This window comes from Rhagoletis zephyria, unplaced genomic scaffold (assembly GCF_001687245.7).
Source record: "Rhagoletis zephyria isolate East Lansing unplaced genomic scaffold, Rhagoletis_zephyria_1.1 Rzeph_scaffold_05613, whole genome shotgun sequence".
In the NCBI taxonomy this organism is placed as follows: Eukaryota; Metazoa; Arthropoda; class Insecta; order Diptera; family Tephritidae; genus Rhagoletis; species Rhagoletis zephyria.
In genome coordinates, this window is record NW_016162696.1 from 5,650 (window position 1) to 18,686 (window position 13,037).

Genomic DNA, 13,037 nt, shown 5'->3' on the forward strand with positions numbered 1-13,037 from the left:
AAAAAATTTATCAAAATTAAAAAAATTGTCGTCAAAATTTCAAACTTTTTAATCAGAATCTTAAGAACATTTTCGGGTATGGAGTAAAGTGCAAGTTTCAAGTCGCTAAAAAATACCGTTAATTTTTTAGATTTTTTTTGTCGAGGGTGTTGCGCATTTTCTTCCATTTAAAGGTAAGTTTTGTTCATTCGTTACATGGAGAAAACTCGAAACACCCTCGACAAAAAAAAAAATTCTAAAAAATCAACGGTAATTTCTAGCGACTTCGAACTTGAACTTTACTACTAAAATTGACTGGGCTATAAAACTACATACTCGAAATCTTGCTAGGAATTCTATTTAAAAATATCAAAATTTTGATGAACAGTTTTTTAAGTTTAATTAGTTTTTTTGAACTTTTGCAAGCTTTGAAACTGATGTAGGTCGAACCATATTTTAAACGAAAATTATTAACAAAATAAATTAATAAACATAAGTTGCCAACAGCATCATTTTGAATCCTGATTATATTATTTTGACCGTAACTGTATGTATGTAGCAGCAAAAATAGATAATTTTAAAGCAACATATGGAATTTCACTTAACACAAAATTTTACGAATTGCGTACACGAAGCTCGGCCTAGCACTAGCAAAATATTTATACTTCTTTAAAAATATGGCTCCTATTTATTTCTTCTGTGTTCAGCAAATTTCGTTTAACAGTCATTCTTCTTCAAAGTAATATCATTATTGTATCCTTAAGTTTTTATTGATACATTTCTTATGATTTCTCTTTAATGGCCCTGCTTGCTCATATCTCATTGCCCCATTTTTTCGCAACTCCAATCATAGTAAAATTTGATTTAATTCTTTAATCACAATTTTTCCTTTCACTACGGTCTTTTCTAATTTGATAAAAAATAAACACCTATCTTTATACTTATACTAAAATCGAGCAGCTGAAATTAATTCGTATACGACTTTTTTCACTTTATATATGTAAGCTGATCAAGTTTAAAAGCTAATATGATTATTTGATTTCCAGTTTTCTGAAGAAACCTGTTATCCTTATAATTGCAGCGATTATCTAAAGATTTTTTTGTAATAAGGTGTAAAGTATTCAGAAAAAATTAAGATACAATAATCATATTTAAAATAAAAACATAAGCTTTAATGCTTTTTAGGTCGAAAAATAGCAAAATTTAATTATAAAAGAATAAATAAATATACAAAATACGCAATTTTTGCCAAACATTTTTTTATTTTTCTAAGTAATTTATACAAAAAATCTAATTTTTTTATTTAAAACTATTTTTTTTTATATTATATTTTTTTGTTCACTGCTACTCTCATGATTCTATTATTAAGCTTGCAAAATTGGTTTTTTATACTTTTATTTATAAACTAAATACAATAAAAACTTATTTTCTTTGCGCTTACAAACTAATACTTTAACTTAAAAAATATCAAAACATCATATGTTTGTATGTATATATGTAATGATCAGTGGATTACTTGAGAAAATGTATGCGCACCTCAAAATATGTATATTTAGTTATACAATAATATGTGTATGTATGTATGCAAATATGAATGTAGGTTTCATAAGGGCTTGGACAGGCTATGCAACTACATAATTAATTGGATAAAATAGAATTTGATTTCAACAAACTAGAAACCTAATATTTTATGAAAAATCCTTTTCTAAATCGTACACCGATTTGGTAAACTTTAGTTTTTGAAATGATTAAAAAAATTGTCAACTATTTTCTTCTTTTTAAGCGGACAATGTTTACTTAATATATTGAACTTCCGGTGGCANACCTAACCTAATATTTTATGAAAAATCCTTTTCTAAATCGTACACCGATTTGGTAAACTTTAGTTTTTGAAATGATTAAAAAAATCGTCAACTATTTTTTTCTTTTTAAGCGGACAATGTTTACTTAATATATTGAACTTCCGGTGGCAAAAGCAGGCATATGTATGCAGTTGATAATGATGTGATTTAAGCCGCAATAACGATCTGGCAAACATATGACTAAACAAATTTGTTTAAATATACAATATAATATTTTAAATTTCAACATAAATATTTGTCTTCCAATCTATGAGTATATGAATATTGAAACTATTGTCTCTTATTTCTTTTCTTCTGATATAATTTGTACGNGAAATTTGTTTAAATATACAATATAATATTTTAAATTTCAACATAAATATTTGTCTTCCAATCTATGAGTATATGCATATTGAAACTATTGTCTCTTATTTCTTTTCTTCTGATATAATTTGTACGCCTCTCTTTTGTAACGCCTACATTTACCAGACAAAAAAAGTATAGAAAAAATGCGCGTGCGACCTTTTACAAAATTTCGAAAAAATTGCCGCAAACAAACACATTTCATACAACTACTAATACTACTTTAGAGCGAACTACTAATCGAAACGGCGTCGACTTTGCCCTTTATTTGAATAGCGTGCTATGCGCTATGATCTCAGAAGCTTTCACAAAACTTTGCAAAACTTTCACCTAGCTAGCACAAAGCTTTTCATACTCTTATGTAAAAAAAATGTTTCCCCTCTAATATTCAAATCTTCCAACTTCCCTATCAAAGCTTTAATTTTTCCATTCTTCAAGCTTTCATCCTTTTACTGCCAAAGCTTTCACACTACCATTTCAAAGGCTTTCGACTTTTCTACATCAAAAGCTTTCATCACGCAAACTTTCCAAAGCGTTCACACTATCACTTCCACTGCACTCTTCTTTCTAAACTCATTCACTACTCTAATAAGGATTGAACTTGTTACGCGTCTTATCGCTATCTGTATTGCCATCGGTATGATTGTGGCTACGAAAACGTGTCGATACAAAACTTTTAGTGCGGTGCACACCAGTTGTCTGTATGGGTGGACCATTGAGTGTGGCCAGTCCGCCCAATAGATCGGTTAGACCACCGAGTGCGGTCAGACTCGAGAGTGCATTCAAAGCGCCCGGCTTGGACAACAATTGCGCTAACGGTATAGCGGTGGCTAACGAACTTACTGCTGTGGAAGTTGCAAAGGGATTTGGTGGATTTGTAAATGGTAGTGAACTGGAAAATGGATTGGTTGGATTGTTGGATGTGGTGTTTAAGGTTATGTTGCTGCCGCTATTGCTACCAGTGCTGTTGCTGCCGCCGCTACCGCTACCGTTGCCGCTGTTGTTTGCGATTGTCATGGCTGTTGTTGAGTGTGTGTTGTTGGTGTTGCTGTTCGAATTGCTTGTGTTTGTGTTTAAATTGTTTAAACTATTGCTGCTACTATGATTGCTGCTGTTGCTCTGATTCAAGCTGTTATTGCTGCCGCCACTGCCCAAATTGGACGTGCCGCTTAAGTGATTGCTATTATTGGTGTTACCGTTGGCATTGCCATTGCTGCCACCATTTGCGGCGTTAGTGTTGCTGTTGTTGCCACTGTTGTTCTGGCCATTAGCGACATTATTCGCCTCCTGTAGATTAGCCTTCTGCAGTTCAACGCTGGAAAAGGGATAAAGAGAGAGAGAAAGAGAAAAAAGGACAATAGGATATTGTTTGTATGTGGTGATGAGATAAGGTTTAGTTGTTTTTTGAAAGGTGATGACTGTACTTTTTTTCTTGATGGTAATTTTGTGGAATTGAGTTGGTTTTTGCAGTTTGTTTTTTTTTTGTAATTTTTAATAATTTGGAATTTGATGATTATTTGCGTTTGGGGTTAAGGAGGGAATTTGCTGGATATTTTTTTGCAAGGAGGATTCTTTAAATGCTTGATTTTATATTTTTGCGGTTTGGCGTTCAAAATGGTACAAGTGTGTGTGGGTTGGTGGTGCAGGTCATTGGTTTTATTTTCGCTTGTTTGAGGGATTTAAATGGGTTTACGTAAGCCGGCATTCGAATGCAGTCGAAGATGTGGTAGAATGCAAAAAAAATATAAATAAGAAAAATTTTTAGAATTCATCGCTCGCTAAAGCCCTTTATCAGTTCTACAATAAATGAAGCTCCTTTTTATTGTATAGCACCGTCTGTCAAAATTCAACTTTTTGTTTCATATCCAAGGGTTTTTGTTTTTGTTGCTGCTGATTACCAATCTGAAGTCAGTTCTTAAATTTTTTTTTATTATCAGATTTTTATGAAATTTGACATCCAAAGGTTCTTTGAGCTTGAGTTTGATTTTTTTTTAATTTTTCATCAAAATAAAAAAAATTAAAAATTAGGAAATTCAGACACTACCAGCCCTATCGAAAAGAGATGTACAGTGGTGGAAGAAATGAAAGAAACTTTATATTTTAACCAATATTAGCTAAATTACTTTTGTTTATTTGATTTTAATATTTTTTTTTTTATAAAAGTCAAGCGCACAATGCAAGTTTGAAAATTTTGGGGGATTTTGGTAAAATCTGTTAAATTTTAATAATTTTTGTACAAAGTTTGAAATGTGGATGTCTAAGGTGCGTGTTATATAGCGCGATAGATTTTTATAAAAAATATGGAACATCGCATAAACAAAAGAAATGTAACCAAAACTGGTTAAAATAAAGTTTATATTATATCTTCCACCACTGTATATACGGTTTTTAAAGACTTTTGTTAGATTTTATTTGCATTAAGGTTGTTCACCGGTTTAGATGCGATCATTGGATCATGAAGTATATATATATATTTTTTTTTAAGTAGGTTTTTTTTTGCTAAAAATTACTTGTTTAATTTATTTTTTTGTTTATATTTTTTTAAATTTTATTTTTTTAAAAAGAAAAATATATATTTTTGTGTTTAATGTTAATTTTTCGAAAAATGATTGCTAAAATTCATTTTTTTTGTATTTAATTTTCTTTTAATATTTGATTTTTTAATATTTTTTTTTTAAATTCAATTTAATTGCTAGAAACTTATTTTATAATTTAATCTTAGTTGAATTTTTAGAATTTATTGCTTTAAAAAGAAAAATATTTAATTTTAATTTCATTTATTTTTCAGGAGTTTATTTTATTTGTTCTCTTTTAGTTAAGTTTAATTTTCTTAGTTTTTAAAAATTTATTTTATTTGTTTTTTTTTATTTTTATTTTTTGCTTTTTAAGGAAAAATATGAATACATANAGTTTTTAAAAATTTATTTTATTTGTTTTTTTTTTATTTTTATTTTTTGCTTTTTAAGGAAAAATATGAATACATATATTTTTTAACAGAGACCATAACGATTATAAGAAATAAAATTAAACATGGCTTTCTAATTATTACTGAACAATGTAAACGTGGTTTTCGTCCCGCGGGACGAATATTTTAAAATGTAAATTATTTTCGTTATCTCATAATAATTATATGGGCCTTTAATATTTTTTCGCCTCGCGGGACGTTTATTTCAAGACGGAAATTATTTACGTCTTCTCGACATATAATTTATGTACGTCTTCTCATAATAATTATATGGGATTTTTATATTTTTTTCGTCTCGTGACGTTTATTTCCAGAGGGAAATGATTTACGTCTTCTCATAACAATTATATGGGATTTTTATTTTTTTCGTCTCTCGGGACATTTATTTCAAGACGGAAATAATTTACTTCTTCTCCTAATAATTATGTGGGACTATTATTGAATAAAACTTCTTAATTGAGTTCGGAGATTTGACGCGTTAAATATTTAACGCCACAATTGTTCATGTCAGCAAATCTGTTTCGTTCGTTCGATTTTCAAAAATGTGGTGCAAAATTAAAGGGCTTTGCATTTACGTGATTTCAGTTTATTGAAAAGGGTTGCCAGATGTTAGCAAATCAAATTCCAATAATCGAGCTCGGAGATATTTGCGTTTAATTTCGTGAAATCGGCAGTACATGAACCGGTTATATTAAGAGACAACGTGGGACGTAAATCATAGCCTTGAATTAAACGTCACTAGAGACAAGAAAAATAAAAGTCGCATATAATTATTATGAAAGGACGTAAATCATTTCCGTCTTGAAATAAACGTCCCGAGAGACGAGAAAAACAAAAATCCCATATAATTATTATGAAAAGACGTAAATAATTTCCATCTGAAAATAATCATCCCACTTGAAAAAAAAAGATATTTCTCGTAAATAATATTATACAAAGACAAAAAACAACAAAGTTAGGAATAACTACTCGGGGTCTCTTTTTTTTTAAATTAAAATTTTCGAAAACTTGGTAAAAAAACTAACAGAATAACGCTAAGACCTCTTCGTTAGTAGGTCTTTCCATTAGTCTTTCGAAAAAGAGCATCGGATATATTAAGAGGGTAGATGATGACGGGCGACGTTATATTCTCAATCAGTGGAGCATGGTTCACCGTGTGAAAGAGATGACAAAGTAATGTGGTATATTTGAGCCACCGCTGCTTTTTATTAAAAGCTTTTATGGATAAAAAAGTGGCGTAGTGATTTTCTAAATGCACTGCTGATATTTATTTTTGTCTATGAATATTATATTTAGTAAAAATTTTAGGTAATTTTAGTTCTAGAATACCGTACGCGAATACTAAAATCGAAAAACGCACATCTCACCCAGCCTAACTCAAAAACGTCCTTGACACTACATATTTCCTGTACATTAATATTTAATGAAACATTTTCGCTAATTACTCGTGGGCAGGTAATAAAAAAAGTAAAAAAAAAAAATGCATAAACCACACCTACATTTGCATTCAAATAGGCTTAGCATACATGTGAATATTTTATTTCGGCGGATGCTTTTGTTTGATTTTTGGGTTCGGGGTTGGTATGGTTTGGTCGGTCTCAAAGGGATTAACGGTACTGACATTATTGGCATGGATTAAATGATATTTTATTTTTCTATCGCTTCTTTTTTCTTGTACTGGGTGGAACGTTGATATGCATACGCGGCTACAAAAATCCATGGATGTGGGTGGCAACAACGTGTTTACATTAATGTACTATGTATGAGACGATTTCGTTTAAGGGTGTGTGTGCGTGTGCGGCAGCGCGTTGTTATTTGAAACTTTGATTGTCACGCGGCTGGCTGGCTGCTGCAGCTACAACAAATGAGCCAGTTCCGATTTTTGTTGGGTTTTTCTCTGTTGCTGATTTTGTGATGGGTATGGGGCATAGCGCGATGGATGATGGATAAAAAAGAAAACAGCTAATCTCTACATGCATACATACATACCAACACTACAAAGTATATACAATTACAATGTATGAACGGGTCGGTTAGAGTAGGTATGAAAATATGGCGAAAGGAGGATTGTATATATATTTTTTATTTTCATCTCTAATGAAAATTGACGTATTTCATTTTTGCTGAAAACTTTTTGGTTAGGAGTTGCGGAAGGAATGACTTGTTTTCGGTGATGGGGGAGATACGTACATACAAACATATGCAGATTTATCATTTCATTTGTTGTGGTGTGGTATGAGGGGGTGGCCCTTTCCACGAAATGAGGCTGGATTTTCATTTCACAGAAATTTCTGATGTTTTGCAAAATTATTAGGCTATAGAAGGTACGCACACAATGGGCTTTGGATTGCACAAAATATTGTATTATGAGACTGGTGGGTCATTCATTATTAGTAGCGAGTAAGTGTTTGCAGGATTCTTGATTACGATTGGGTGGGTGGACTGTTTAGGGTACGGTACATTACTGTTCTGAGTTACTTCGAACAAAATGTGTATGGAATTTGAGGTTATGGTTCGAAACACGTTATTCCAGTGCTTTTCTTTTTAATTTTTGAGATGATTTGAAATGAGTGGATTTTACTAAACAAAATTTTCTTCGTTTTATTTAAATAAAATGTATGTTCGGCTAAAATTAATTAAGGTNAGGGTGGCCCTTTCCACGAAATGAGGCTGGATTTTCATTTCACAGAAATTTTTGATGTTTTGCAAAATTATTAGGCTATAGAAGGTACGCACACAATGGGCTTTGGATTGCACAAAATATTGTATTATGAGAGTGGTGGGTCATTCATTATTAGTAGCGAGTAAGTGTTTGCAGGATTCTTGATTACGATTGGGTGGGTGGACTGTTTAGGGTACGGTACGTTACTGTTCTGAGTTACTTCGAACAAAATGTGTATGGAATTTGAGGTTATGGTTCGAAACACGTTATTCAAGTGCTTTTCTTTTTAATTTTTGAGATGATTTGAAATGAGTGGATTTTACTAAACAAAATTTTCTTCGTTTTATTTAAATAAAATGTATGTTCGGCTAAAATTAATTAAGGTTGTTGTTTGTTTTTTTTTTTTTTTTTTTGAACGACTCAAAACAAAATATTTAATATACGGAGTGGATTACGTTTCAACTTTTTCGCTAAACGAAATGTTGTTGAGAATTAAGTGGATATTAATTTGGGTGCAAAAGTAACTCAAAGAGGAAAATAAACTATAAAAAATGGGAATTTCTTTCTCTCTCACTTTTTTGTGACTGTGGAAAATTGGTGCAAGGAAATAGTGGTTGTTAGAAGTTTGATAATAAAAAGTACACATTTTATTAGGTTTAAAAAAGTATTAACTTTTTGGGTTTTCAATAAATTATTTCTTGCTATTGGTTTTTTTTTCAAAATTTATTACTAAATATTTTGCACAATTATCGTACGTGCATGCCGGTTTCTGCTTGTAAAACAGAGGCACTGCCAAATTAAAAGTTATACAAGAGACTTAGTACAAGGTAAATAGTTTAAGTATGAGTTAGGTACTAAATCAACCTTTGACCTTAGTTACGGTGGCTGTAGTGAGCTTGGCGCTCAACATGTATGTAGTAGCTTAAATCTAACAAAACAACGCTTAAGACAGCTGTTGTACAGCTATGCCTTTTTTGGTATTAAAAGTTAGTAGAAATAATATACAGCTAACTTTTTTCAGAGTCTAAAAGGTTTTTGTGACATTTTTGAACGCTTTGTTTTGTTTCAATGTTATATAGATTGTATAGTATATATTTTTTTTGAATGTGTTATCATCATCAAAGAACCTCCTTATACCGCATAATGTTAATTCAGTATATTACTTAGAATTAAATTCAAATTGTGAAATTACAAAAGTTACAGATTTGATTTGTTTTGATTCGTTTTGTTTTTTCCATTCGATTAATTGATTGTTTGCTCGATTAATTGTTCGACTGATTATTCGACTGATTGATTGTTTGAGCGTACGGTGTATGGTGTCTGAGTGGGTGTATTTGTGAATCAATTACTTTAGTCATTAATTACAGCATACAATATGTGTTGTGTATTCATTTTGCAATTCAATTCGACAAAATAGAACAATAAAATATTTTTCAAAAATACTGTATATTCTTAAAAATACTACAAATCAACTAATAGCAATTTTTAATAGTCAATTAAATTCGTATTTTTTCCTGCTTTCACTCAAATGCTATTAAACATTTAAAAATTTGCATTATTTTCACTCACCTCATGTTGATTAAGTATTGAGCCAATGCCACCGAATCCGGATTGCCGCTAATGGTGATTGTACGATCGGTATTGCCACCTTCGCGCTCTTCGCAATTCGAAATGCGTATCATTGCACCGGAAATTTGACGTATTTCGGCAATCTTTGTGCCACCCTTGCCGATAATGCAGCCAATCAAGTCATTGGACACGGTCATTTCATGCTGCTGCTGCTGCGTGCGACTTGCATTGGCTGTACGCAGCTGCGAGCCAGCGAGTGCGGCCAAAGCTGCTTTAAAGCGCAACGAAAGGGTGGAAAAAGAGAAAGAAAATAAAAATAAAATTAGTGAAATTCCATAGCTGACAACAAGTAATTACAACTAACCTGTGGGATTGAGTCCACCTGTATTGGTTGGTGTTATGCCAGCCAAACCCAACGCTGCCAAGCTAGCCAATGGATTCTTTGCCACCTAGCGCGTCATGGAAGCACGATAGTGAGCGAGCGACAAGCGTGTGGGGAAAAAGGAAAACAAATACAAAATTTACAGATTAGTTAAAGTATATTTTTATTGAAAGGCAAGTATTGTTAAAAACAAATTATAACCACTTCAGTAATATATATATATAAAACGCACTGCTTTGCAATTGAAAGTGAAAAAATAAAATTGTTTAACACTACATTTAGTACGAAAATATAGATATTTACAAAAGAACAAACGAACACAACAAGTATAAGGCGTTTAGCAGCAACAGAATTTATTGTATAAGTTGGTGTTAGAATGCATTTGACAGTTAGAAATAAAAAAAGAAATTTAATTCAAAATAACCGAGTATTAGTTTTACTAGTTATAGCAGCATTTGTATGCTATTTGCCCTGCAGTGTAAAGCCAAACTAGTCGGTAAAAATGACAGTTCAATAACTGCTATGAGCTAAAGCGACGGCCTACCAGTTCGACACTTTGGAACAACTTATGCAAGCAGCGACTACTGCCTTTGAATTATCAAAGTCAAAACTAAAACGCAATTAATTGCTTTTCGCAGAAAAGTGAGCTTTGGCGTCGCAGGAAGACTATCGCTTCTGGTTTGGACGGAGTCCGAGTAGAGGTGGAAAAAAATTGCCAAAAATCAACGGTAATGTGAGTCATCACATTTTTGGGTATGCAGTTTTATAGCCTAGAAAATTTTAGTCTCACGAAGTGCAAGTTTCAAGCGTCAAAAAAATTGCGTTGATTTTTTATAATTTCAAAATCATAAAATAACTGCATACCCAACAATTTTCTAAAGATTCAGATTAAAAGGGCTCGAAATTTTAATGAAAATTTGTTGAATTTTGCATTTTTTTTTTTTTATTAAGTTTGGCCCTTTTGATTTATATGGTTTTGGTTTAAGCTTTGACAATATTTTTATTGAAAAACAAAGCATTGTCAATAATAAAAAAAAAAAAAAAAATTAACATGCGAACACTTGGTTGAGTCACTGTATTTAGCCGACATAACTAAACCTTTTTTCCCAGTGTAGACTTAATACTTCAATGTTAAACTTAACAGCAGTGTAGTAGGTAGTATGGATAGTAAGTAGAACTACAGCAGAATAAGTTAACAAAGTGGCATTATAGGAAAAGTTTTACAGCATGGATATGTAAAGTGAAAAAAGATGTAAATATTAGAATGAGCGATAATCCGTGAAATGAGTTATGTTGAATTTCAACCAGGTATTAAATGGCCAAATTTTCAACATGGCATTTTATAAATGGAATACATTTTTTGCCATTTTAATGCAAATGAAAATTNGGTAGTATGGATAGTAAGTAGAACTACAGCAGAATAAGTTAACAAAGTGGCATTATAGGAAAAGTTTTACAGCATGGATATGTAAGTGAAAAAAGATGTAAATATTAGAATGAGCGATAATCCGTGAAATGAGTTATGTTGAATTTCCACCAGGTATTAAATGGCCAAATTTTCAACACGCCATTTTATAAATGGAATACATTTTTTGCCATTTTAATGCAAATGAAAATTCGGCATTAGGCTGTTCAGGAAGAAATTGTCTGGAGTGGAGTGGGCATTGTCATTTCCTTGTACTCCAAACGATATTTTTTAATACCTTATTTCAATGTGCTACCGCTTCTAATGAATTCTAAGATTTTTGAGTAAATCGAATTTGACTTTATTGCATAACAGCTTAAGTTGTCTTTTACAGTCGAGTCCCTAAAAATTAGCTTTTCAATCAAAAACTGCTATCTACTACTTGAATGCGCAAAGGTGTGGTATACGGTCGCAATTCCGTATACGAGACAAGCCGTATGTTCACGACTGTTATAATCCGAAATATGAATTTTTTCGTGACGTGTTGCTCGTTCACGACTGTTACGATTCGAGCCCAGTACCATATATTCGTTGAACGAAATGAATCGCTTTACGTTTGAACACTTTCGAAAGTGATGCAAATTTATGGGCAAACGATTTTCCTTGAAAAACATCTTTCCGGACGAAGCGTGTTTTCATAAAAGCGGCTATATTAACAAGCAAAACTGCGCATCTTGGGATCGGAAAACTCGAACTTGATCTTCGAGAAGCCAATGTATCCGCAGAGCGTGACAGTTTGGTGCAGATTTTAGATTGGTAACGGTTTGCGCTACCGAGAAATGAGAAACGAAAATGCAAGACATGGTTTCAGCCGGATGGCTTGCCATGCCGCACAGCCCATGCCACAATCGATATTTTGGGCGCCATGTTCGGTAATAGTGTTATCAGCCGTCTCGGCGATGACGGCGACCACAGAGCTGCGATTTCACGTAGTTCAACTTTTTTTATGGGATACCGTAAAGGGCCGATGTTATACGAACGATTCATTAACGATTCAGACCCTTAAAGGGAATGTCGAGCAAGTCATTCGTGTGATATAGAGCCAGAAACCGTAAATGCGATTTTGGTAACTGGGTTTACAGGATGCGCTACTACGAAGAAAGGCGAGGTAGCCACATAAATAATGGGAATGTTGCGAACAAAGCAACAATGTAAAGAAAAAAAATGGATTTTTGTATTTTTTTTTTTTTTTACAGAAAGCACTATATGGAACACATTTTATATTAACCCTCAACCATTAGGTGTGGTATATTGGTTCCTTTTTATTCAAACCTCATACCTAACAGTTTCTAGAGATTTATAGTTTTTAATGTATGAAATCGAGCATTTGCCCACAAAAATTCAGCTTTTTAGGTCGTAGGTGATTCGAATTCTCACGCTGGCTTAAGTTGCGATTATCCCACGTTAAATTTCCTTACTACAAAAATCTCACATCGTGCCGTCCAAGATGAGCTCAGTATCTATTCAGTCTACCTAACTTAAATAAACTTAGGGGATGGACAGAAAAGGATTAAAATACATATGGGTCCATATACATATGTATAATTTTGAGTTGTTGTGAGTGTTCTGATATATGTACCACAACAAAGCGCGATTAAATATTTGATCCGATCCCGGCTTTTTAATTTGAAAAACATATAATCTGAACTCAAAAGCCTAAATTATCTTGTTAAAATTTAGCGGATTTTCCATCTCAGACATAAAACCATCGCCGACTGGTATTTTACCAACCGAAAAATTCATTTCTAAAATAGCTATAAAGTGAGTTTTAGAAAAAAAAAATGGAATAAACTATAAAAAGCCAACGGAAA

The 13,037-nt window shown here is 32.3% G+C and overlaps 1 protein-coding gene across 10 annotated transcripts in view; it reads right to left on the reverse strand.

The window, feature by feature from the left end:
- Positions 1-2,609: 2,609 nt before the first annotated feature.
- Positions 2,610-13,037, reverse strand: part of LOC108372306 (poly(rC)-binding protein 3-like) — a 30,573-nt gene continuing 20,145 nt past the window's right edge. For 4 of the 10 annotated variants that reach the window (XM_017627972.1, XM_017627968.1, XM_017627974.1 and 1 more), the window contains 3 exons: positions 9,744-9,828; positions 9,380-9,650; positions 2,610-3,498 (listed from right to left, as the gene is read on the reverse strand). In XM_017627972.1, the coding sequence (XP_017483461.1) occupies positions 2,769-3,498; positions 9,380-9,650; positions 9,744-9,828 (1,086 nt within the window). In that variant the 3' untranslated portion in view covers positions 2,610-2,768. The remainder of the gene's footprint in view (positions 3,499-9,379; positions 9,651-9,743; positions 9,829-13,037) is intronic. The other 6 variants (XM_017627967.1, XM_017627966.1, XM_017627969.1 and 3 more) reach the window with 2 other exon arrangements.